At 47.5% G+C, this 26,997-nt stretch overlaps 1 protein-coding gene across 2 annotated transcripts in view; it reads left to right on the forward strand.

Moving 5' to 3' along the window:
• The window catches only part of WDPCP (WD repeat containing planar cell polarity effector), a 2,342,145-nt gene that overhangs the window by 1,468,815 nt on the left and 846,333 nt on the right, over positions 1 to 26,997 (forward strand). For both annotated transcript variants that reach the window (XM_086927625.1, XM_086927624.1), the window contains one exon: positions 18,963 to 19,026. In XM_086927625.1, coding sequence (XP_086783751.1) covers positions 18,963 to 19,026 — 64 coding nt within the window. The remainder of the gene's footprint in view (positions 1 to 18,962; positions 19,027 to 26,997) is intronic.

The following is a 26,997-nucleotide window of genomic DNA, read 5'->3' on the forward strand; positions in this document are numbered from 1 at the left end:
ATTAGGTGTTGTTATTCAGAATTTCATATATTTACACACACGCGTTATTTACATTTATATTCAATGTGCTCACATCATGATCCCTATATACATTGTAATGCAGATTTATGTACAAAGATGGATGTTCCTACAGAAAGTTGTGCAAGTCCTCCGTTGCATTCAACCCATTTGGTTGTTTGCTGTCGAGCTTGATTATATATTGCGTTTCCAACCGGCGCAATAGTTTATCGCGGTCTCCCCCACGCCTCAGGGGAGCCACTGCGTCAATAACATAATAGGTTAGACATGATAAATCCCTATTGTGTTTGTTATTAAAATGACGCGCCACTGGATATGCTCCATCGTGGTTAACTATAGCTCTTAGGTGCTGTAGTATCCTCACATGCACCTGTGCGCCGGTGCTGCCCACATAACGTAGGCCACATGTGCAAGTTAGGACGTATACCGCAAACTCCGTACGGCAGTTGTAATTGCCTTGGATGGGAAAATTGTTATCAGAAAATGGAGTGCGGTAATGAGTGGTATTCTGTCCAAACTTGCACGCCCGACAGGATGAACATTTGTGGAAGCCCTTCCTACCAAACCTCTGATCAACAATTGGAAATTCAGGGCTGGGTCTTGATAATTTGCTGCGCATACTGAACGTGCGCCTGAATGTAACCATAGGTTTTTCAGGTGTAATGTCGCGCAGTACAGGATCTGTTTTCAAGACTGGCCAATGTTTGCTTATAATGGATTTTATTTTGCGATGCTGTTGGCTGTAAGTTGTTATAAGTCTGCTGGTATTAGGGGTTGCTTCACTTACAAGGGGTTTGGGCAGTAGCAACGAATCTCTAGTTCTGCCCTCGCTCTTTTTCAATGCAGTTGCAAGACAAGATTTACTGTATCCCCTTTCCTCAAGTCTAGCAAGCATTGCAGATGCCCCTTCCTCAAAATTCGCCTGGGTATTGCATATGCGTTTAAGGCGAAGCAGTTCCCCCATATATATATGTATGTATTATTTAATGTTTTATATATATCTCAATAGAGGGCCTTTGGGTTGGCTCTGTTCTGACATTGTAGTGAAATTAACAAGTACCCCCTGTTGAATTGATTTAGCAATTCCTAGGGCAGGGCAGTAATGCTATGAAAAATAAATCCATAGGCAATTATGGAATGATTATTGTTGCAAATCTCAAAATACATACATCATATGAATACACATTAATTTACTTATGAACTCAGTGTAACACTAAAAAAAAACACAAGAATTAAAATGTTCATTTGAAATAGTTAAAAACATAGTTTATTACAATACCAAAGTTAATATATAAACAATACAAAAAATATCTCTTAATGATGTATTTGATATTTAAATAACACATAAATTCATTACAATACAGATAATCAATCACATAGAATTCACAGACTTAAACAGTGGCAACAAAAAATTGTTTTTGCGCGCTTCGACGCAATCTGCGACTTTGTCAGGAACTGCGACACAATTACTTTTATTTTGTATATAAGTTATTTGTTTGATTTTTGGTCCAGCGTATGGCTAGACATTCAAGATCCTAATACATATCCTTCGTAGCACTGATATATCCTTCCCAAAGATGTTTGTGTATTTTATATTTAAAAACGATGTATATACCTTTAAAATCTGATACTCTTACAACTCGCGGTCCTTGCGCTAAGATAATTCATAAACTCCTGTTCTGGTGAAAATTCAGTCAGTTTTCGTAAATGGTTTCCCCCTTAGGATTACTTTGCAGGGTAGAATTTTGTAGACAGATACCGGCCCTGTCGGCGTGAAAACGTCCAAACTGCCGCGTCTATGTGTTGAATGTTCTGACATTGGTCTGTGTAATTTATGCTTTGCGTCCACTCATTACTGCGTACTGCATGGGGTAATGGTTTAGTCCACAGCAGTCATTGGCTCTCTTGCACTGTGAATGATAACATTTTCTGATTATGCATACATCCACCACAAAATTTGTGTGCCTGCGTGCCAGAGCTGGTTAACCAATCCTTTAGTATTCATTTTTCTTCTTTTTTTAGTTCCCTTTTCATTTCCTTGGTTCTCCTCTTTTTATTTTAATGTTTCTTAAAAGGGATACTACAGCACTCCAGGCAGTGCTAGCGGGTCGCTTGCTTTCCGTTAATTTCATCTGCAGTGTGCTGCATCCCACGTGGCAACTTCTTCTAAACCAAAAGACCATTATGGAATGCTGTTGTCCATAGTGTATCATTATTTTCAAGGTTGAAAATATGTTGGTTTTAAACGTGGTGGCCAAGCTGAAACATTACAACAGTGGTAGATGATTTACAATGCCTCTACAAGGTGGACACCTGCTTCTGTGGTCGGTTTCTAAATTGCAAGCACATGCCCATAGTGTTTAGACAGCAGCGTGTTTTCTTTTTTTCTATTTGTATTCTTTAATTTTTTCTTGCATATGTTGTTGAGTGTGTGTGTGTTTTATAGAAGGTGTGTCAGTGGGTGAATGCAAGAACGAGTCAGTGGAAGAATGAATATATGCGAGGATAGGTGACAGACTGCATAGATGACTTATTGAGTAATTAAACCCATCAGTCACATAAGAAGCGCTTTCATTCATAAGCCAGACCTATTGGCATTTCCAATGCTTGTTAAAGTTAAGTTATATAGAAATTATTTTGCAAGAAGAAAGCAATGCATATAAAAAATTGTAAACATGAGAATCGAACCAGGAACGTCACGACTGAAAACATACTCCCTATGCGTTAGCTCCAGGGTCCAACTGTGGCTAGCTTTGAACATAAGGTTAAAGAGGATTCGCTCCATCCTGTTCTTCCTATGGAGCAATCTCATATGTTTATTTGAGAGATAAATAAAAAGATTGCTACAGTGAAAGCTAGCTGTGCCGCCATGTGATGTGGCATACTCCAAGCTGAAGCAACGGCCTAGTAGTTCAGTCTAGGAAGCTGTCAGGCCTTCACAAATGTTCAAAATAAAAGGATTACATTTATAGAAAGGGAAAATATTTTTTTAAACTTTCTCTTACTGTCGAAAAAACTGAAAGGGGACTATTTGTGGTGAATGTGCACATTGTGCGTTAATGCTCTCACCCACATAGAGGGGAGCCCGTTACTGAACTGGGCTGTCATGTTGTCCTATGCTATAAACTGTGGTGGGCGGAACAAAGTGTGGTCGACAGTTCAACGAACCAATGAATGAAGATCTCCGACAAAAAGCTCTTATGTGTATGTTTATAATATATTTTGTTTTTCTCTAAAAACTATAGTTTGTCTTCCACACCCTTGGGGAACCCTCCCTTTTCCTCTGGGTATACGCCCTTGGACAGAGACCCCCCTTGACGTGTGGCTTTAGAAAAAAAACAATTCTACACTTGATGCTAATGGACTGACCCTTTTCAACTACGTGGTCTTATCATTATTCTGTTTCCTATCAAGACTCACCCTGCTGTTTTAGTTTTTTCTGTTTCTAACAGGTAAATTTGATATATCCTGCATACCTTTACTGCTTACACCTTACTAAGACTTCCACTCCCGCCCAAACCTTCTTCTCTGATTTTATCTATTAGGGAGTCAACTTCATCTAGTTGGCGCATATTATACATGTGATTGTTCCACATGATTTGCAACAATGCAGGAAATCTCAATTGGGTCTTAGCTCCTAATGTATTCAGCATCGCCATTCTTTTGCCCAATTCCCACTGCTTTGTAGCTGTAATGTGAGAGATGTCTGAACAGATAGAGAAGGAGAATGCTACAGAGAACGAACTACACTTAAGATGGCCAGGTCTCAATGCTAGAGATAGTATTTTCTCCTTGATCGTATGTGTAAGGAAGTTCACCAAAATTTTCCTTGGACGCTGTCTTCCTGAGACTCTCCTAAATGGGTCGCGGTGCACCCTTTGAATATCTGCAACCAAGTCCACACCTACATCTTCAGTTTCTGTCAAGATAGTTGCCTTCAGGAGCGAAAAGCCGAAGTTCTTAATATTGTTCCCTTCCAGATCTTCTGGGACATTTAGGATCTTTAGGTTGTTTTTTTCTGGAGTGGTTTTCCAGCCTCTCAATGGCATCTTTCAAACCCTGATTTTGCTTGGCCATTTTGTTTACTGCGTCAGAAGACACGCACAGAGCTTCCTTGATTTTTGAAATCTCAGCCTCCAGAGCGTCCGTTCTCTGTGCAACCTCCTGTACCTGCTGTGCAAGCACATCACAAGAGGCCTGGATAGCTGCCTGGTTAGCCTCCGAAATGGTAAACCTCCTGCTTATGTCTTCCCTCAAGCTCATCGGATTATCTGCCAGCGACCCAGGTGACCCAGATGGCCCGGCAACCCCAGATGTGGGCTGGATAGATGGTAGGGGTGGCGAAGCAGAGTGCTGGGAAGACTCTGAATTTCCTGGCATCTGTTGCCCAGATTGGGCCCCATCCCCCCTCACTGAAGCTATACTGAGTGCATTATCCTGATCAAAGCTCTGAATCTCCAGCGCTGAAAAACTATTCGACAATTCCACTGATGGGGGATGGATACCATAGGATCTTGATATGGCAGGGTCTCCGCAGTATCAGAAGAATTAGGGAGGACCTGGGGACTTTTCTCATTGACCATCAGACTTGCTGGAGTGGTAGTGGTAGTGGCTGGAGCAGCTATGTCGATGGTAGTAGTAGAGGTCGCCATATTTGAAACCTCAGCCCTAACCTCTGTATTTTTACTTTGCCTGCACACCACAGTATAAGTAGAGATGACCTTATAAAACGACTTCAGTGATGGCGTGATTTTCAGTTTGGGGCCTCCCCTGTTTTTTTTCCGGCCTCTACCATTACCTTGGGGAGTTCTTTCTGTTACACAGGCACCTGACTGCTGCCTTGTGGTGGCTTTTGCCACTACTATCGGAGGTGACACAGCCTTTGATTTAGGGATCACTGAAAGGTTACTGGGAGGCCTATTACGCAGCGTGCAACGACAGACCGTGGGCTCTTGTGAGGATATTTTCTTAGGGAGACACAAACTTCTGTCTGGATCACTACTCATGCACTTCTCCATACGATATGTTATTTGGCTTGCAGGGTATTTAAATGTATAAATTGCAATATCCTCTTTATATAACTCCAATACTAAAGGAGAACCTAGATCTCCCAAGCCCACCCCAATCTGAGATGAGGGCTCCCACCCCTTGCCTCGAAGCAACACAGTCTCGCTCCCCTCACTTCCGCCCCCACCTCCTACCACACTCCTCGCTGGTCTAGGAGCTGCTGTGTCTCCCACTGCACGATTCAGAAAAGAGGGTGGTGATGAACAGAGTGTCTGAATTAAGCAGACCACTCTTACCCAGTCCAAAGATCAGGGCTTGATCCATCACCGTTATTTATCTCACTGCACCATCCCAGCTCAGAACCTGGCTATATGCAAATCAGTCTGTCCCTGGCCCAGTGCATCATGGGAACAGGGCAGACTAAACTACCAAGCCAATTCTTCACCAGAAAGGAGACAAGCTACCGGGGACCGGTTTCTGGCATTTCAGCCGTCTTCGGCCCGGCTTGCTTGAATCCTGATGGTGCAGTGAGAAAGGGACTCATGTCTGAGTATACCCTGCCACACCTATAGTGGCCAAAAACGATTCAGAAAAGGGGGTGGTGATGAACAGAGTGTCTGAATTAAGCAGACCACTCTTACCCAGTCCAAAGATCAGGGCTTGATCCATCACCGTTATTTATCTCACTGCACCATCCCAGCTCAGAACCTGGCTATATGCAAATCAGTCTGTCCCTGGCCCAGTGCATCATGGGAACAGGGCAGACTAAACTACCAAGCCAATTCTTCACCAGAAAGGAGACAAGCTACCGGGGACCGGTTTCTGGCATTTCAGCCGTCTTCGGCCCGGCTTGCTTGAATCCTGATGGTGCAGTGAGAAAGGGACTCATGTCTGAGTATACCCTGCCACACCTATAGTGACCAAAAACGATTCAGAAAAGGGGGTGGTGATGAACAGAGTGTCTGAATTAAGCAGACCACTCTTACCCAGTCCAAAGATCAGGGCTTGATCCATCACCGTTATTTATCTCACTGCACCATCCCAGCTCAGAACCTGGCTATATGCAAATCAGTCTGTCCCTGGCCCTTTATATAACTCCAATACTAAAGGAGAACCTAGATCTCCCAAGCCCACCCCAATCTGAGACGAGGGCTCCCACCCCTTGCCTCGAAGCAACACAGTCTCGCTCCCTTCGCTCCCCTCACTTCCGCCCCCACCTCCTACCACACTCCTCGCTGGTCTAGGAGCTGCTGTGTCTCCCACTGCAGCTGTATCGTGCCGAAACAGATGGAGCAAGGAAACCGGCACCACAGGCACCGCAGGCAGGGGCAGGCAGAGCCGCAACACAAAAGTCCACCGCCTCCACTCTCGAGCCGCACAAAGAACGCGGCTACACGGAGGCTCCAAACCTGCTCCGCCCCCCACGTCCAGCACCATCCGCGCGCGCCGCCTCTGAACCCCGGCAGCGCTGCGGGGAGCCCGCAAGACCCCAGGTATACGAGCGAGTACAAAGAGGCTCCAAACAAAAATTACTCCAACATCACCGTTCCCGCATCGTCCACACAGCAGGGTGAGATCAATGACAGTTAGCCGCCGTAGCAATCCTGGTCAATCCTAATCAAACGTGATCAAAGCCACACATCATGGGAGCTCCGTCGCGGCCGTTAGCTTCTGGCCGCCATGTTCCCCCCGCCCATCTCCTGGACAGCAAGATTGTTGGGGTCACGGGGGAGGGTGGGAGGGGTGGGGTTAGGGGGAGGACGGTGTGGTAGCAGTGGGAGAAAATATTTAAAAAGTCCTCTTTTTTCAGTATACTTTAAAGAGTAAGTTGTCTCTTAGTATGCCTGGTCTATGGAGGAAGGGCGGGTTGGAGAAAAACGCGGTATAGTATGTCGACTACAAAAATAAAGTTTGTCATGGAAGGTCAACGGGTTGCGATGCCCGAAGACAAAGGTTGATTATGCAATACCTGGAGCAATCCTCTGCCCAGGTCTTCCTCCTGCAAGAGACTCATTTGAGTTATCTTTAGTCTAGAGCTGTCTTCGGTAAATATAAATGGGTTGAGTGCTTCGCTGCTCTGAGCAGACAATATATAGTAAAGGAGTAGCGATTTTGTTTTGTTGTCTAACTTAGGCAGCTCCATCAAGTCCACGTTAACGGACCAATCTGGGAGGTGGATCCTGGTGCAGGTGGCAATAGGGGGAGCAGAACTTGCCATAGTATCTTATTACGCTCCTAACATCGATGACCCAGCTTGTCTTTTCAGGGTGCAGGCCAAACTCGTAGAAGTTACTGTCCCAATAATAATTGGTGGCGATTTTAATATCCTCCTAAACCCTGCCAAGATAGGTCGAACCATAGCCGCCATGTGGTTGCTCAGCACATAGGTCAGGCAATAATTATTATGATGCATGAGCTCAGGTTGGTAGATCTATGGCGAGTGAAGAGAGCTGGGGAACCAGGTTTTACCTTTTTTAGCAAAAAGCACGGCCACTCCTCAAGATTAGACTACATTCCTACTGACAGGTGGGGTTTAGAGCACATAGATGATATCTCTATCAGCCATCTATTCTATCCGATCATGCCCCAATAACTTTTTTATACTTAAGTGGTAAACCGAAATCCATTCCAAGGTGGACACTAAAAAGGCCAATGTTGTTGAATGAGGAGCTAATAAGTGCTATCAAAACATCGACCGCTGATTACTTTGCCATGAATATAGGGTCAACATCTCTGGATAGGGAAGAAATGTTAGATCTTAAAAAAGTGAAGAAGGAGATATCCAGGTTGGAAAAAGTTAGTTCTAGCTGCCCCCCTGATCACTTGCCACAAATCCTTAAGGATCTGGAGAGCCAACGTTTGGCCTATGAAGGTAAACTGGACCAAGAAATTAGAGCTCAATGGGCAGTCCATAAAATGGAAAACTACGAATATGGCGAAAAGGCAGGAGCCACTTTGGCATGGAAGATTAAATCCGACAGAGTGAGGAATAACATCAACAAGTTGACTGTAAATAAGATTGGCACGACCTTGTGTGACCAGGAGTATATGCAGAGGTGCCTCTTGTCTCTGTTTTCAAAGTTTTATAAAGAAGAGAGGGTACCTTCCACTGATTTAATTCAAGACTGGCTCAAAAGAAAAGCTTTACCTAGTCTCTCAAGAGAAGGCTGGGACTTACTAGAAGGCCCCATCTCAGTAGAAGAAATTAAGAGCAGTGTAAAAAAGATCAAAAATAACAAAGCGGCAGGGACGGATGCTCTCCCGGGCGAAGTGTATAAAATCTTGGAAGACTTCATAGTGCCTAGGCTTAGTGAGCTGTTTACCTTTATCTACAGCCCTGATGGTAGGATCCCTCCGTTATGGAAGGAAGCAATAGTAACGCTAATCTTGAAGCCCGGAAAAGACCCGCTTCAAGCTGACTTGTATAGACCAATCTCCCTTCTGAATGCAGATTATAAGTTCTCCAGTATTAGGGGTGTCTTTTATAGATTCACATGCTTGAATATTCCCCGTCGTCGAAGTGGGAGTCCCACGATACATTAAATAGCAGTAATATATGCATATATAAGTAAAATTATTATAATTATAAAAATACATACACATATATATATATAATACAGTAAACTCAAAAGTACCATAGAACTGAATAGGCCCATAGAAAGCCTAAGGGAGAAACTCAACTTGGTAACATATCAGTGTCATTATGTTTTGGTCCAAATTCCAGCCAATCAGGCTGTAGTTCCCTCTAGAACCTTCTCCTCAGAAGCCCAAGACCTCAGATTTTCTATCGCACGTCGTGTGAAGGGAGTCTCCCTGAGCTCTGCTCAGTTTTCTTCAACTCTAGCTGTTTATTTCTCAAGAAATGTCTTCAAATAAGAAATCTTTGTTTAAAGCTTGCCCCTCTTGTGGTAAACTGCGCCTTTTTCATGAGGATCCACACAGTAAATGTATTTACTGTCTCTACCCAGACCACGAAGTTAAAAACTGTAAGTACTGTCACACTTTTCCTCCTAAGACTCTGAAGGATAGAAAGGCCCGTCTCCTTCTGTGGCTACAGAAGTTGAAGACTTCAGAGTCTGTGGTTTCTGAGGTAGAAAGTTTGTCATCTGGTATTTCTAAATCCTCTCAGAAGCGTGGGTCTGAAACTGAGGTTCCATCTCCTTTTCTGAAGAAGAGTAGACTGTTGGAATCCTCCAGGATTGTTTCCCCACAGGATTTGCTTCAGGGCACGTCTACGGGACCTAGTTCTCTGACGTCTGCGCCCAAAGCCTTGCCTTCCTCATGAAAATATGGCATTGGCTCGTCGACGGGCTCGTCGACGCGACAGTCGTCGTCTTTGGCGACGACGAAGACTGTGGCTGTAGCCTCTACGTCGACGACGACATGCTCTATGTCATCCAGTACTGCGTCGACGACGACCACCTCGTCGACGACAGCCCAGGAGGCGAGACCCATTACTTCCATTGTGAAGATTTCGTCGACGAGTGTCAAATCAGTACCATTGACGAAGAAACCATCGTCGACGCTCCCATTGTCGACGCGATCGCCGCCGACGAAGACCAAGTCATCCAAAAGCAGCTCGTCGACGGGCCCATCATCGTCGACGGCGCCCCCGTCGACGGCCATCATATCGTCGACGGCTTAGTCGACGGCTGTCATCCCGTCGACATCTACATCATCGTCGATGAGTAAAACTCCAATCTCGTCGACGGCTCCGTCGACGGACAAGAAATCTTCGTCGACGAAGACAAAATCTTCAATCTCAGCGTCGATTACCTCTATGACGACGACGCAAATGCCTCAGGTTGGTTGTAAACCTGCCTCTGTAACGTCTACGGGCTCGTCGACATCTCAGCAACCTTTGACCACTGCAGCCACTTTTACAGTGGTCACTGCTTCTTCTTTAAGAACGGTGCCTCTCATTCAACTGAGTCCAATCAGGAGTGGAACCCGTCTTCGAGACAAATTGTTTCAGTCTGGTGAGGAAGAATCCGGAAACGATTCAGAGGTGGAACAACAGTTCGGACAGGCATCTAGTCCATCTGATTTGCACATTAAGTGCCAGGAATATAGTGATGACGGTGACGAAGAAAAAAATGTCGAAGATGGAAATGAATTATTTCCTGTTGACGAATCAGAAGCAGTAACCTCAGAGCCGGTTACGAAAATTCCACTATCTTTGGTCATGAATTTGCAGCACATGCTTGATGACTATAACCGCAGGTTTCCTCCATCTACACCTGCCTCTCCAGCATCACAAATTCCTTCACAGCCTCAACCTCAACCTCCACAAGCACCTGCACCTGTTCCACCCGCGTCACCGGGGGGTGCTCGTCCTGACACCGACAACGAGGATCCTGATCCTCACAACACTGATGACGACGACAATGACGTCGACATGACTGATTGGGACAATTACAGGGCTCAAACACCTTCCATTCCGCACGCCTATTGCATCGCCTCCAGTGGACATTGCACATTTCCATACTTTGATGGTCCGTGCTGCAAAACGCTTTCATCTCACTGTCGAAAAACAACAACATGAAAGTGAATGTTTTTTGTATGATTTTAAGGACGTCTCACAAAGGCAATCTCACACAATACCAATCATTGACTTTATTTGGCAGGAAGGCCTTAAATTAATGGAACATCCAAATTCAGTACCTGCGGTCTTGCCCAGATTGGACAAAAAGTATAAGGCTCCTGCATCTGCTCCGGCCTGTTTGGTGTCACAACCAAAAGCAGTTTCGGTAATCACTCAAGCGGCACAGAAAAGATCTCGCAATCCTGCTCCACCACTCACGTCTCCTCCTGATCAGGAAGGCCGCAAGTTGGACTCTATAGGGAAAAAATTTACAACAATGGCGGCTACTACTGTCAGAGCGGCAAATACTTTGGCTATTTTGGGCCGTTACGACCACCAGATGTGGTCCGAAATTGCCGCACTGATTCCTAAAATATCCGAGGCCATCCGTGCAGAAGCGCAGGCCATTATTCAGGAGGGAGAGATAATTTCGTCCGAAATTATCGAATGCGCGCTCGACATTTCCTCCACGGGTTTTCGACAATTGGCCGGGGCTGCAGTCTTGAGGCGTCAAGGCTGGCTGAAATCTCTACCACCTTCCGTCCGGAGGTACAAGCAAAAGTCCTGGACTTGCCGTACGATGGAGAGTCTTTGTTTGGCAAGCATGCTGACGATGCCCTTGAGGCGATAAAAAAGGACACCGACACTGCGTAGTCCTTAGCTACCCTCCAGTACAAGAAACGGCCCTTTCGGGGAGCACGAGGTAGAGGCGGAGGTTCCTCTACTTTTCGAGGATCAGGCCAATATCGTTCCTACAATACCTACAACGATAACAGGCAGAGGGGTTCTTACCAAACCCAAAATCGTCAGTCTTCCACCAGACCATACCAAAGAAAAACAACTTCTAGAGGTGGCGCAAACAACAAAAAGCAGTGACAGTCTCAGTTCCTTTCTTCTGCCGACTGTGCATCTTGGAGGTCGCATCTCAAAATACTTTTGCAAATGGTTAGAAATCACCTCCGACCAATGGGTCCTGGACGTTATCTCCAAAGGACATACCCTGGAGTTCACAGAATTCCCTCCCACTCGTCCACCTTCGGGGCCACCCTCTCCCCACCTCAAAGAACTTTTGGCCCAGGTAAAATTGATGATCAAAAAAGGAGCCATCGAGGTAGTACCGCAAAGTCAACGCGGCAAGGGATTCTATTCCCGGTTTTTCTTAGTCAAGAAAAAGTCGGGAGAATGGCGTCCAATTTTGGATTTACAGGCCCTGAACAAATTTATCATTTCAAAAACTTTTCAGATGTTAACTCTGCTTCAAATTCTCAATTATCTCAATCCAGGGGAATTCTTTTCAACCATCGACCTCCAAGACGCATATTTCTATGTGCCAATTCACCCCAGACACAGGAAGTATCTACGCTTCACAGTCAGACAGTTGCATTTCCAATTCAAAGTCTTACCATTCGGCCTCCGTTCAGCACTGAGGGTCTTTACCAAGATCATGGCTCCGGTAGCTGCCTTTCTGCGCCTACAGGGCATACAGTTTTATCCATACCTGGACGACTGTCTCATAAAAGCTCCAAACCTCCAACTGGCAATCCAGCATACACAGTCCTGCCTCTCCCTGTTTCCATCAATTGCCAGAAGTCACACTTTCGCCCATCTCAGCGACAAGATTTTCTAGGAGCCTCACTAGATTCTCAGCTGGCAATGGTTTTTGTCTCCCAGGAAAGACAAGACCGTATGCTCCAGATGGTACAGTCCCTCCAGTCAAAACTGTGCGTTTCAGTCCGGATGTTGAAATCATTCCTCGGCATGGCTTCCTCTGCCATACAGTTGATTCCCCACTGCAGACTACGTATGAGGGTCGTCCAGGAGGAGTTAGACAAGCAGTGGAAACAGATTTCAGGATCATTCAACGAAAGGATCCTTCTCACGTCCCGCATTCAGGAGGCCCTGGAGTGGTGGGCTCACCCTCCAAACATTTCAAAAGGTCGGTCTTTTCAAGACGCTGCTCCGACTCTGACGCTTACAACTACTGTGTCCCTGGAAGGCTGGGGAGCACATCTCGAAGGTCTATCAGTACAAGGAAAATGGACTGCGGTCCAACGCACTTGGCATATAAACCGCCTGGAGCTTCTGGCGATCTTCCTTGCCCTGAAGTCTTTTCAACTGATTGTTCAAGGCCAATCTCAGCTGGTGAGGACAGACAACACCACCAGCATGCATTACCTGAACAAGCAGGGCGGCACAAGGTCCCTTTTGCTTTCCCAACAAGCACAGGAGATATGGAATTGGGCGATTCGTCATCAAATTCATCTCACAGCCATCCATGTGCCGGGTGCTTCCAATGTTCTGGCGGATTCACTCAGCAGATCTTTCTCGGACAATCGTGAGTGGGAACTCAATCAAGCAACTCTCGAGTTCATCTTCCGCCAGTGGGGCCAGCCGCAAATGGATCTTTTTGCGACTATCACCAACAGGAAATGCCAACGCTTTGCAAGTCTTCATCCCCACAGAGAGTCGAGCGGAAATGCATTTTCGATCAGCTGGTTGAACGCATTCAGTTGCGCTTTTCCTCCGCTTCCTCTGATTCCGCACTTGCTACACAGGATGAGGCTTCAACCCAGCCACATCATCCTGATTGCACCCAAGTGGCCGCGGCGCCCATGGTTCTCGGATCTGCTCTTGTTCTCCCAGAACGAGCCAATTCCGCTTCATCCACTGCCTCACCTCCACACGATGCAGCAGGGGCAGATTTGCCATCCGGATCCAGCATACCTCCAGCTCCATGCCTGGAACCTGAACACCATGAATTTGCGCGTCTGACCATCGACGCTGACTGTAGAGAGGTGTTGGCGCACGCCCGTGCTCCTTCCACCATTAAAACCTATCAGTTGAAGTGGAAGCGTTTCTGTGTCTGGTGCCACACTAAAGCCTTGGATCCGATGACCGCCAAACCAGAACAGATCCTGCCTGTCTTCCTATCCCTTGCAAAGTCAGGACTTTCCCACTCCACTCTGAAGGTATTTCTAGCGGCTCTCTCCCGCTTCCGTCAAGATGGTTCGACCTCACTGTATTCATCTAGAATCATCCAACAGTTTTTCAAAGGCCTGTTCTGTATGTTTCCACCCATTCGGCGTCCTCCGCCTGCTTGGCGCTTAAACCTGGTTTTGTCTCAGCTCCTCCTACCTCCTTTTGAACCCATCCATTCAGCAAGCTTAAAATTCCTCTCATGGAAAGTTGCCCTATTGCTCGCCTTGACGTCATCTAGGCGTGCCAGTGACATTCAGGCATTCACAATTCAGCCTCCTTTTCTTCAGTTTTCAAAAGAGGCTGTTACACTACGTACTAATCCGACATTTATTCCGAAAGTTCCCAGTGATTTTCATCTCAATGAACCAATCATTTTAAAAAGTTACTTTCCTAATCCACAGACTCCTACGGAAAGTTCATTACATTCCCTGGATGTGAAACGTTGTCTTAACTTTTACATTCAGCGCACTGCATCCATCAGGAAATCTGATCAACTGTTCGTGGCCTACGGCCCGATCTGCAAAGGACAACCTGTTACCAAACAAACTATTACTAGGTGGATTTCTTCCACCATTACCTTTTGTCATCAACGGGCTGGCAAGCCTCTTCCAGCTTCAGTACGTGCTCATTCCACTAGAGCTGTGTCAGCCTCTACTGCCCTCTTTGCGGTGGTACCTCTGCGACACATTTGCAGAGCTGCTACGTGGTCGAGCAGCCATACTTTTACGAAGCACTACTGTCTGCAGTCAACAGATGCCGCAGATGCAGCAGTAGGACAAGCGGTGCTGCGGAATCTTTTCCATTAAAGGTGAGCCTCTTGTGCTACCCGACTCCAGTCATAAAGGTTTTTTCTCTTTAATATGATATGTTTATTATATGCTTGAATTTACTGTTACCTTTATGACTTATATGGTGCTTACTGCTTTCTACTCTTATTCAAGCATGTGAATCTATGAAAGACACCCCTAATACTGGAGAAGAACATAAGTTACTTACCTGTAAACTGTGGTTCTCCAGTATTGGTATCTTTTATAGATTCACATGCGACCCTCCCCTCCTCCCCTCAGAGGCTTTCTTCTCCTCAGGCACTTTTGGTTACTCTTTGCTACGAAAATCTGAGGTCTTGGGCTTCTGAGGAGAAGGTTCTAGAGGGAACTACAGCCTGATTGGCTGGAATATGGACCAAAACATAATGACACTGATATGTTACCAAGTTGAGTTTCTCCCTCAGGCTTTCTATGGGCCTTTTCAGTTCTATGGTACTTTTGACTTTACTGTATTTTATATATATATGTATATGTATTTTTATAATTATAATAATTTTAGTTATATATGCATATATTACTGCTATTTTATGTACCGTGGGACTCCCACTTCGACGACGGGGAATATTCAAGCATGTGAATCTATGAAAGACACCAATACTGGAGAACCCTGATGAAGAAGGCAAATAAACCCCCGACGGATCTAACCAACTTACGCCCAATTTCGCTACTCCCGGCCTTGGGTAAAATTACAGAGCTGCTGGTCCATAATGAGTTGAAACGATACCTAGATGACAACAACCTCCTCCATCCCCAACAATCCGGTTTCCGCCCCAAGCATTCGACAGAAACCGCTCTCATCGAACTATCTGACACTATAAAAACCCTACAAGATCAGAGAAAAAATTCCATCCTTATCCTTCTCGACTTAACGGCGGCGTTTGACACCATCTCCCATACCATCCTCATCAGTAGACTCAGAGACATTGGCATCTCTGACTCCGCCCTATCCTGGATTAAGTCATTTCTCTCCGATCGTTCGCAAACTGTCTCTCTGGGCTCATTCCACTCCAAAGTCAAACTCGTCCCCTCAGGTGTCCCGCAAGGATCCATCCTGAGCCCCCTCCTTTTTAACATTTACCTCATCCCTCTCCTCAATCTTATAGAGTAATTCGGCATACCTGTCACCTCGTATGCCGATGACACACAACTCATTATACCACTGGACAAACTTTCCACCAAAGCTGAACTCAATCTGAAACACTGCTTGACCGAAGTATTTCGATGGATGGAAAATAACCACTTGAAATGCAATTCAAGTAAAACGGAGATCCTCCCGATCGGCACAAATATCTCCTTCTGTCCAGCACTCTGGTGGCCGGATAATTCTGTTGCCCCCCCCGAGACAGTGTCGTCTGCCAGGAATCTCGGCGTAATCTTTGATTCCGATCTCTCCTTTGATCAGCATGCCAGAACCGTCGCAGGCAAATGCTTCGGAACAATTAGATCTCTGAGAAAATTCTTCGACTTTCTCCCTATCGATGCTAGAAAAACAGTGACAGTAGCACTCCTAATCTCGCGACTGGACTACTGCAACGGCTTGCTCGCAGGTGCCAAAAAGAGCACCATCCTAAAACTGCAGAGCGTACTTCACACTGCTGCCCGTCTTGTCCTGGGCCTACCACGCAGATCCTCTATCTCTGCAGCACTGCGTTCACTTCACTGGCTCCCCCTTCATAAGAGGATTCTCTTCAAAATCCTGATCATAGCCTTCCGTGCCTACAACAAAACAGGCCCTAAATACCTCACCAAACGCTTTCCCCATTACGTGCCCAGCCGTCACCTTCGTTCGACCCACGATAACCTCATCCTTCCGCCCAAATACAATCTGAAAACGAAGGGTGGGAAGACCCTCAGTTTCCTCGCAACTAAAGCTTGGAACACACTGCCTAAAACCCTCAGACAACAAACCCAGGAAAAACCCTTTAGAAAGCATCTAAAGACATGGATCTTTAATCTCTCTGACGCTTCCGCCAAAGCTTCCATCTAACTCTTTCTGGAATGGCTCATTTGGGATCCTCAGCGCCAAGATGCTCCCTCCGGAGCGAACGTCGCGCTCAAGAAATACCCCACAAAATATCAAATATCAAATATCAAACCACAGTTTACAGGTAAATAACTTATGTTCATCTTTACTAGCATTCTGGCAGGGAGGTTGGTCAGGGTCGCTCCTCAACTGATTAATGAAGATCAAAAGGGTTTTTTGCCGGGAAGATACATTCAAGAGCAAACCCTACAACTAATTGGATGTATAGATCTGGCGGTGGCACGGTCGGAACCATGGGCGGTGGCCGCTTATGACGCCGCCAAGACATTCGAACGTGTCAACTGGACATATCTTTGGGAGACCCTAAAGGTAATGGGGTTCGGATCATCATTTGTAGGTACCCTTACTAGGTGCTATGAGGGGGCGTCTGCCTTCACTTTACTTAACGGTTTATTGACATCGAGCTTTAGTATTCAAAGGGGAACACGACAGGGGTGTCCCATTTCACCTCTGTTATTTAATATTTACATCGAACCCCTGAGACTTGATGTGTGGATCACCCCATTTCAGGTATCTGACTACAACTGTAAGCTGGCCCTCTATGCAGATGACCTGCTGGTATATACCACCAACCCAGCAGAGGTGCTGCCCAGGTTGGAGGATACCTTGGATGAGTTTGGCCTGCACTCTGGATACTCAGTCAATTACTCCAAGACTGAGGTAATGTGCCGGGGCGTCGAGGGGTGGACCGGGAGGTGTTGTGGGGAGTTCAGATATTTAGGGATTACCATAACACAAGATATAGAGGATATCCACGTGATCAACCTGAGGAAAGTGTTCATGGAAATTGACCATCTTTTCTTGAAATGGCAGAACCTCCCTCTTACTATTTTTGGCAGGGTAAACCTGGTTAAAATGGTTATCCTGCCGAAATTGACATACTTGTTTGGTGCTGTTGCTCTAGGTTTCCCTAGGAAACTCTTGGGTAAAATCCAAAGCAAAATAGGGAGTTTCATATGGACTAATAAAAACTCCAGGCTTTCCTGGAAGAAGGTACTAAAGGGAGGCCTCACCCTTCCAGATGTGTTTCTGTACTCCCTTGCCTTTCAGTTTAATAACATCCGTTGCTTACTCTCTCTATCCCTGCTAGATCCAACTGGGGGAAGATTTTGAATGCCATGGTCCATCTCGAGGGAGGTGGAACTGGGTTTTTATATAAATTTGGGGCTCCCAGATTTTTTTAAAAGGTACGTTTAAAAGTAATAAGGTCAGCTCTCAGTGTATGGCAAAACATTAAAGCATGATGGGGAATAAGATATTATTCTGATTTTGCCCCAATTTGGGACTCTCCGGTGCTTCCGGTCTGCCTAAATGATAACTTGGCTATTCCTATTAAGAGGGCGGGAATTTCCTTCTGGTCCGATTTAATATCTTCAGATGGAGTCCATCCTTGGGATGTGTTAAGGGTAAAAATAGGTGATTCCTTATCTTGCTTTAAATATTTACAAATATGTTTTTGGTATGCGGCTGAGAAGGACCTTATAGGTGGAAACTGGAGATTGAAAACACACTCCAAAATGTAAATCTCCGAAAGAAGGAGGTAGGGCTATGGTATAGGTGTTTTCTTGATGCGGAGGACGCAGATTTTCCTCCCCACTATACTGAATGGAATTCATCAGTCCTGGAAGATGCATCTGTTGATTGTTACCTTCTTTCCCTCCAAAATCTATACAAGTATGTCAAGTCAGCTTCTCTAAAGAAGAATCACTTCTTTGTTTTAAATAGGTTATATTATGCGCCAAAAAAAATAGCAAGGTTCGCCCCAAACTCCTCCCCTAAGTGTCCAAGATGTGGTTTAGTGGAGGCTGACGATCTACATATGTTTTTTGATTGTGTTCACTTAAGGGTTTTTTGGGAGAATTTGGAGAGGGCATTGGAGGGAATTTTTAAAGTTAAATTAAATCTTAATTCTCCATTGGTTGTTTTTGGTACAGACAACATCCTCACAAACCTACTACCTAATAAATCAATGGGTTTATTCCTTTGTTTGATATTAATGGCCCGTAGAGAGATCTGTAGGTTTTTGAAAGACCCCAGACTACCGCAGTACGATAGCTGGTTGGGAGCAGCATTAAGCATGGCGAGATTGGACCAAGGGGGGTAAAATATCTGGTTATCATTAATAACCTGGGGTACGGAAATGAGGTTGGTTTAAGCTCCCTATGGTCCAATGATTACACCAAGCCACGCACAAAAGAAGATGGCCTGGTCGGCCCAAAAGCGAGTGCAAGAGCATGGACACAGGGCGCCCAGGAATAGGGTCTTCAATGCGAAGTTGCAGACGCTTATGGTGAAATGAGGAATACATTTTTTTTTTAAACTATAGTTTGTCAGATATGAAAGTCAAGGCCTTAAAAAAGAGGTTGCATTTTACCTGTTGCAGTCGATTGCTAACAGACGTTCCAATAACTGTTAAGTATTTTTGAATTCCTCTGTAACCCAAAACGCTGAGAATTACTTTCATTGTCCGAGATAACTTGTGACGCATTTCAAATTTTTGCAGGTATGAGAGATTCGAGAAGGCCTTTCTGCTTGCTGTTGACATCGGTGCCTGTGACCTGTTTATGGTAAGTCATTTCCTGTTGAAGATGTTGTCACTGTGCTCTCGAGCTCACTTGAGCTAGTTGTCGGCTTTTGTGCGCATTTAAAAAGGGATCAGTGTCACTTGCAGCTCTAGACACATGTTGGGGACGGAATTATTCTCCTTTGCTTGAATTTTGCCACCGCATGAAGTGGTCAATAGGGATCGCGCCTCCCTTGACTCGTTGACATTTTCCGTGCCATGCTCCAAAGAACGCCGTATATTTTCATGGCATTTATTTCGACGCTCTTGAACTTTTCATCTCCTGTGTTTTGATGGGGGCACATGGCATCTTTCTCTCTAATAAGCTTAAATGTCTCTAATCCATTCCTTTAAGGAGTACAGCTGCAGAAGGCCGAATGCAGGGCAGGCCGCGTCCTGCGCTCCCTGAATGCCCTTAGTGGTCTTTTGGGCTTCTGTAAAGAGTGACACATTATGAACGCTTCCACAGGTACTTTTAAATCAACAAAGCTGCAACGCGGGCCCGAGGGAGTTTTACATTTCATTCCCTAGCCGCACCTCCCATTTAATTAGCTACTGAAGGTAAATTAACTAGCTGTTAAAAGGTCCTGTTGCAGGCCAGGCGTGACGCTCAATTTTCTGAGACCGCGCTACCACCATGCAATGAGGTCAGACAGATGGACAAAGCCAATAGGACTTTTCTGGTCGCTCAGCAGGGGCGCAGCCCCTGCAGCTGATTTCTCAGTTTTCAGAGAAACAATAGGAAAAAAAGAGCTGTTGACAAGAAACTCGCAAGGTCTCAGTTGCCCCGACTTTTGCACAGTGGAGACATCCGTTTGAATTACGCCTTGACACTAGACATTAATATTAGTTATCCTATTAAGCTGCCTGCCCAGCTACTTTGTTCCTAATATTGAAATTGTAAGTTAAATTACAGTAGCAAATCCCTCCTTTATTTCACTTCTGAAAATCTCTTGCTAAATGTTCAAAAGGCCCCCTAAACCCTTTGTGTTTTTCCAAACTCTAATCATTTGGAGTGGTTGGTCTAATTGCCAGCAGCACATGTATACCATGAGACAAAGATTTCAGAGTGTCCCTTGAAAGAACATGATAAAAGCCTAATCCCCTTCACGCTGGTGCTGATGTAGATTCCTGACAGCTTGAGCAGTCCTCCCCAGAGTCGGGAATCGCGAGGATCACGACAGCATCGAAAACATTGTAAATTCTTGAAAGTGAACACTATGGTGTCGTTGTAGCAGGAACCCAGGAAAAAAACATGAACAATTGCTCAATGAGCGGTGTTTATATTAGCGCTCTGAGAACAGTTGTGCAGTATTTCAACTATGATTTTTATCTGCTCATTGATGAGAGGTCATTTTAAAAAAGAAATTGAGGTGGGGACAGACCAGGAGGCAACCTCCATTCCAATTGCAGATTAAACTCCAGTGTTGGAACCGCAGACTTTGACAGAGCTGGAGACTGGTGTGATTCCCCCAAAGGTACTCACAAATATATACTAAAGGGCCACAAGTAAAGTATCTGAAAGAGACCATTAGTTCTAGATTCCTTTCCTTAGAATTACCCCCAGGCGCCAGACTGGATCCGGAGAATTTTTCTCTTAGCAGTACCCCTGCACGTCAGTAGGTGGCGTGGTCGCCGGAATGATGTATCTATGACTACTGAGACGACGACCCTGCGCGCTGACGTCTGTTCTTTCTTTTCCTGCACCAGCTAGTGCAGATCCAGAGAGAGCTAACCCATGGTCACTTTTTGACTAACTTTTTCTCAACTTTTTGTCAACTTCTTTTGAGTCTATCGACTCCTGGTGTACGAGGGATGTCCCATCTTCGGACCGGGATAAAACCATGCAAGGCCTATTGTTGATTCCGGACCTCCACCTCATGTGCCTTTGGTGCCTGGAGCTCAACCACAACCCGAAGTTGTGCTCGGACTGCCGGGCAATGAATCCAAAGTCTTTCTTGGCGCGGTCCCGAAAGCTCTTGGAGGCCCGGCAGTCGGCTGCGCGTTGCCCGAGGTCCTGGTCCAGAGGAATGTCTCGGGACTGATCTTGAAGCCACCATCACTATTCGTCATCCAAGTCTTCGAGATCCTCAGGTAATTTGAAGCACAAGAAGAAGGCGAAGAAGAAGCGTCGCTCTTCAGCTTCTCCCCGTCCGTCGGCTGACGTGACGCGGGACCCGGAGCGTCGTCGATCTCAAGTTCTGTCTTTGGAGCTTGCTCCAGGGACGGCTCTGAGTTTTCCTCCTTTTCCCGGTGCCGGAGCGTCCCCTGCCCAGCGTCCAGCTTTCTACAAAGCGCTTCATGGCACTTTTGGGCAGCCCGACTCCGCCGGGCGTGCCTTTGGTACCCTCAGACTAGGCTGGGGGTCCTGGGCCTTTGATGAAGGCGGCTCCCGAGGATCCAGACCTGGATCCGGATCAACGCCGGTCGACCTCACGGTACCTTCCCCAGTGACGATGCCCCCGGCGCCGGTCTTGGCCTCACCCCGACTTGGACACGGCGCCTGACCAACGTCGCTCGATATCGGTACCAGGACCGGAAGGTACTTTTGTGCCTCTGTTCATTCCTGGTGTTCCTTTCAGGCCTGAATGGCAACCAGAGAGGGTGAGGAGGACTGGGAGGGGTCTGTTGACCCTTTGATTGATCAACTTGAAGAGCCTTACTGGCGAGAGGACCTGAGTGACGCCAGTGCTTGGGATACCTCCCCAGACCTTGGCATGCTCTCCCCTCCTACCGTGGCTATGGAGGAGGGCAGCCTCATATACAGTTGCGTAGGGCGGTTGAGGCCTTCAACCTGAAACTTCCTACGGTGGCAGTCAGGACTAAACTCCTGACCGAGGTGCTTCAACCAGCGGTGACCTCTTCAGAGCCTATTCTGCCTTTCAATGAAGGCCTCACCGACGTCCTTCTGGGTACTTGGTCCAAGCCCATTACAGGGGCTCCTGTGGACAGGATGATTGCCTGAGGCCACCACCCGGTCCCGGGTAACCCACTTTTCCTCTCCCAACACCTGACCGCTGAGATCTTGGTGGTCCGAGCCACGTCCTCTAAGTGCGCATTCCCTACTGCTCCCCCAGATAGGGAATCCAAGAAGCTGGACCACCTTGGGAAGATGTTTTCTTCCGCCAGCTTAGCGCTGCAGTCGGTGAATACTGCATGCCTCTTGGGCTGTTTTCCCCATACAGTGTGGGATAAGGTTGCGCAAGTGCTGCCACAGTGTCCGGAGGGGCCCGGGCCGTTCTCACCCGCGCAGTGGCAGAGGGTAGAGACACAGCTAAATTCATCATCAGATGTTGATTGGATACCACTGACTCACTGGGCAGAACGGTTTCCACGTCAGTAGCCCTGAGGCGCTACGCCTGGTTGAGGACATCTGGTTTTCTGGGGATTTCCAATCCACCTTACTGGACATGCCCTTTGATGGCCGTTGCCTTTTCGGTGACAAGGCAGCTCAAACTCTTCAAGGATTCTAGGTTTACTGTCAGATCATCGGGCCTCGCGGCAACCTCTCTCCACACGCAGTCTGCTTTACTCCCGTTTCGTGGCTACGGAAGGGGTGCCCCACCACGTTCGACCCAGTCTAGCCACCGGTTCACGCAAGCTGCCCAGCCTGTGCGTGGCCGTGGACGTGGGACCCAGCGACGCGGGTCCGGGGGAGCCAGCGGGCGGGCCAGTCCACCCATAACCCCCCTGCAGAAAACTCCAAACCCTCTTAGGCTGACCGTTAGGGCCACCAGATACCAGTGGGCGGCAGGATTCACCATTACCTCCCTCACTGGCAAAAGATCACATCGGAGAGGTGGGTTTTGCAGATAGTCAGAAGGGGCTACTCCCTCCCGTTTTAGACTACCCCCCCTGCATTCCACCATCCTTCCATCGCATGTCAAAGGATCACTTGGCCCTTCTCCGCCAGGAAGTTGCAGCTATCAAAAGGGTCCCTGTGCCAGAAATAGGTTGTGGTTGCTGCTCCCACTACTTTCTGGTACCCAAGAAGGACAAAGGCCTGCATTGTATCTTAGACCTTAGGGCCCTCAACCGCTTCCTCCAGAAGGAGAAGTTCAAGATGCTCATGTTGGCTCAGGTCCTGTCTGCCCTTGACCCCGGAGACTGGTTGGTAGCGTTGGACTTGCAGGACGCATATTTCCATATCCCTGTCCTGCTAGCCCACAGGCGTTACCTACGGTTCACGGTAGGCCACGAGCATTTTCAGTCTACCATGCTCCCCTTCGGCCTTACCAGTGCCCCTCGGGTGTTCTCAAAAGTGATGGCGGTGGTTGTAGCTCATGTGTGCGATCAGGGTTTCCAGTCTTCCCCTATCGCAACGACTGGCTGTTGAAGGCATGCTCGCCCCAGGCTGTCGTCTCCCACCTTCAGACTACGGCGGACCTGCTGCACTCGCTGGGGTTCACTGTCAGCGTGCCGAAGTTGCATCTGGCCCCCTCTCAGAAGCTCCTTTTCATCGGAGCAATTCTGGATACAGCGCAGTTTCCGGCTTTTCCTCCTGAGCAGCAAGTCCGGGCTATTCAGGCTATTATACAGATGTTTCAGCCTCTATCCCGGATTTCGGTGAGGTTGACTGTGAGGCTGCTGGGCCTCATGGCCTCCTGCACCCTGCTGGTGGATCATGCCAGGTGGCAAATGCGGGCTCTGCAGTGGGACTTGAAGTTCCAGTGGGCGCAGCATCAGGGGAATCTTTCTGACGTCGTCCAGATCTCGGAGGGGTGCAGTGGTGGCTCAAAAACCAAGATTGGGTCAGGAAGAGTAGTGAAGGTGTTCACAGACTACACCACCGCCATGGGGTACTGCAACAAACTGGGCGGAGTGGGGTCGTGGACCCTATGTCAAGAGGCTCTTCACCTTTGGACATGGCTGGAACATCAGTGCATCGTTTGGCTTCGCATAGTGCTGTTGTAGTTGTCCGCCCCAGAAGTGATGTGCGCGGTGTCTGTATTTAGGTGCCACCCCAGTGAGCTGATGTCAGTTCTTTTATTGCTGATCCAGTCTGCACAGATCAGGACCACCCCTTAGTCAATTTTTGACTAACTTTTTTTGGCTTTGAGCCAAGACTTTTTGTGAGGTGTGGCAGGGATGTCTTCTTAAAAGGCTGGCTTCAAGCCCTGTAGCACCTGTAACCGTCTGATGTCACCAACGGACCCTCATGTTATATGCCTTTAGTGCCTCAAGCACGAACGTGATCCAAAGGGCTGCTCTGATTGCTATGCCATGAACCCAAAGGCCTTGAGGGAACGATCCCTCAAGATCATGGTGGTTCAATGTGCCACGCTGCTGCAATCCAGATCCCGGTCCCAGGAGCGATCGCAGAGTTCGAGAGCCTTGTCACACTTGAGCCTTGTCACACTTGAAGTTGTCGGGTCATTCATGTAAGTATTACCACAAGAAGAAGTCGGAGAGATATTCGACTTCTCCTCATCCGTGACCGACGAGACAAGGGAGCTTAGACAGTCAAGGCCTGACTCCGCTGTAGAGCCAGCGCTTGGGCCGTGCCCAAGTTTCCAGGACCCCCGCCCAATTATTTTTTTTTTCATGAGGCTATTCATCTCATATTTGGGTGGCCCATTCAGCTTAATTTGTGCCGTCACAAATGGCACAATGATAGACGTATATATTTAATTTACCCTGTCCTTTACGGTGCAGCCGCAACTTGTTTTTCACGTCTTGGTCTCCGGTCTCCCGAGTGAGTCACGGACCAGTGCTTAACAGTGCAACTTGGGGCTGTGACTCTTCTTAGTCACTGTGACTAAGCCTGCCCTGAGCTGCGAGGGAGCCCCCAAGTCAGAGGAGATTAAAGATTTTTGGGCTAGATTTTGGTTCTGAATGGGCGGGGTGGGCTATGCTGCAGGTCGCTTGCGCAGATTTTTTTCACATTGCCACGCCCCGGGCCCAGCATAACCACTGCAGCAGTGCAGCTCAGCATGAGTCAGCATCGTTCGTTCAGCCCCACCCTGCCCGATGATGACGTAGTTGAGCCTGAGGCCAGGGGCAAGACAGCGGCATCCTGAGCCTGGGCAGGCATCGATCAGGCAGAATTGTCTTGTACTAGCGTAGTAATTAAAGGCTGAAGGCAGTGTGAGACTAGTGCAGCCAGTGTGTGTCCCTGACTCCCTCCCAGCCCACCACAAGTAAAGGTAAGGAGTTAATCCCTAACTTACTTAGTATTAGAGTAGTAGCCAACTAGCGATGTGATGTCTTGCAGTCTTGCATGCCATGTCAAAATCAACGCTGTTTTCTTTTTTCCGGACTCGGAGCATGGTGGCTTGATGGTCCGGACCGTCAGGTTGTCAGATCACCGTGGTGGTGGTAGGCAGCTTGCCTCCAGCACAAGATTCGATTATTAGGATGTGATCAGTTCTGTGTGTGATCATCATTCATTCAGATTAACAGATTGCCAGACAGGCAGTGCCTGGCCCTGGCCTAGTAGTAGCTGCCGCACAGCACACCCGCCGGCCATAGGTCATCTCGATAGACGCCACAGATCGCCTAGGGCCTGCCGGCGCCGCAGTACTGGAAGTAAGTTAGAAAGCCAAGGCAGGCCCTGCCTGCCCAGGCCAACCCGTGGCTCTCAGAGACTCTGACTTGATTTATCCAAACATGGCGCGCACCTGCGCATGAATTCATTAAACGTAGATTGGCTTCACTTTCTCAGTGTGGTCACCCCGTCTCAGGCAGTACTGGTCGCAGGTCTCACTCTCACTCAACAAACGGCTGGGTACCTCACTACCGCCGCCAGGTAATTAATTTGAGCACGCATGCTCCAAGTAACCCAGAGCCTTGCCTAAAATATAGGCAAGAGGCGGCATCCATTCCCTCTTCCTTTCATCAGCAAATCACTTAATCTTCTCCCCGTGCCTGAATGTATCCTGTAATGTAACCGGTGCTCATGCAAAGCGCAAAGCGCTCCAATACCTTCAGGTCGAGTTTGCGCTATATAAATCTGCATTTAAATAAAAAATAATAAATAAACTGGCTCAGGCTTTGCTTTTTAAAATTGAAACCAGTTCTTGTGAACGCACGACGCACGCACCGATCGCGCAATAATTAGACCACGCAGTGTCAGTGTAAAAGGCCATTTATTCTATAATCTTACATAACAGTAAACAATAACAGTAATAACTTCAAACCCCCACACAACACTTCACTTCACACACGCTTCAACCGTTCTACCTCATACCAGGCCCCTGCATTCCCCAAACCGTACCTCATTCATCATCCAATCACCTGTCATCCTACCCGATCCTCGTGACCTTCCAGTCATGCCTCTAGCTGCCATTCAAAACTCCCCCCCCCCCCCCCCCCCAAGGGATGGGTGTGGCCCGCTCTTGACCCCCTTCTCCCTTCAAAGTACCGCCTAAACGCAGCTCGGCCTAAACTGGCAAACCCAACCAACCCAAAACCACACCCTTAACTGCAGGGCGGGTGGGTGGCCTTCGCTAAGCCCTCCCGATGATGCCAGGCACAAGAAGAGGAAGTTCCCTTCCTCCCCTGTGCCTTATACCCCCCCTCCTAACTCCTCCCCTTCCCCTGACTAGCATATCCCTGCGCGAAAGACCCCGGGGGAAGACTAGTCTGCGACTTTGCTTCCCCCGGGGCCCGGCATCGCGCAATAAATAGACCACGCAGTGTCAGTGTAAAAGGCCATTTATTAGACCAGGCTGCGTAATCTTACATAACAGTAAACAATAACAGTAATAACTTCAAACCCCACACAACACTTCACTTCACACATGCTTCAACCGTTCTACCTCATACCAGGCCCCTGCATTGCCCAAACCGTACCTCATTCATCATCCAATCACCTGTCATCCCACCGATCCTCGTGACCTTTCAGTCATGCCTCTAGCTGCCATTTAAAACTCCCCCCCCAAGGGATGGGTGTGCCCGCTCTTGACCCCCTTCTCCCTTCAAAGTACCGCCAACCATGGAACCCCCTGTAGGGCGGTTCCCTGCCCCCCCCCCC

The sequence above is a fragment of the Lissotriton vulgaris genome, chromosome 6 (genome assembly GCF_964263255.1).
Source record: "Lissotriton vulgaris chromosome 6, aLisVul1.2, whole genome shotgun sequence".
NCBI classification, from domain to species: domain Eukaryota; kingdom Metazoa; phylum Chordata; class Amphibia; order Caudata; family Salamandridae; genus Lissotriton; species Lissotriton vulgaris.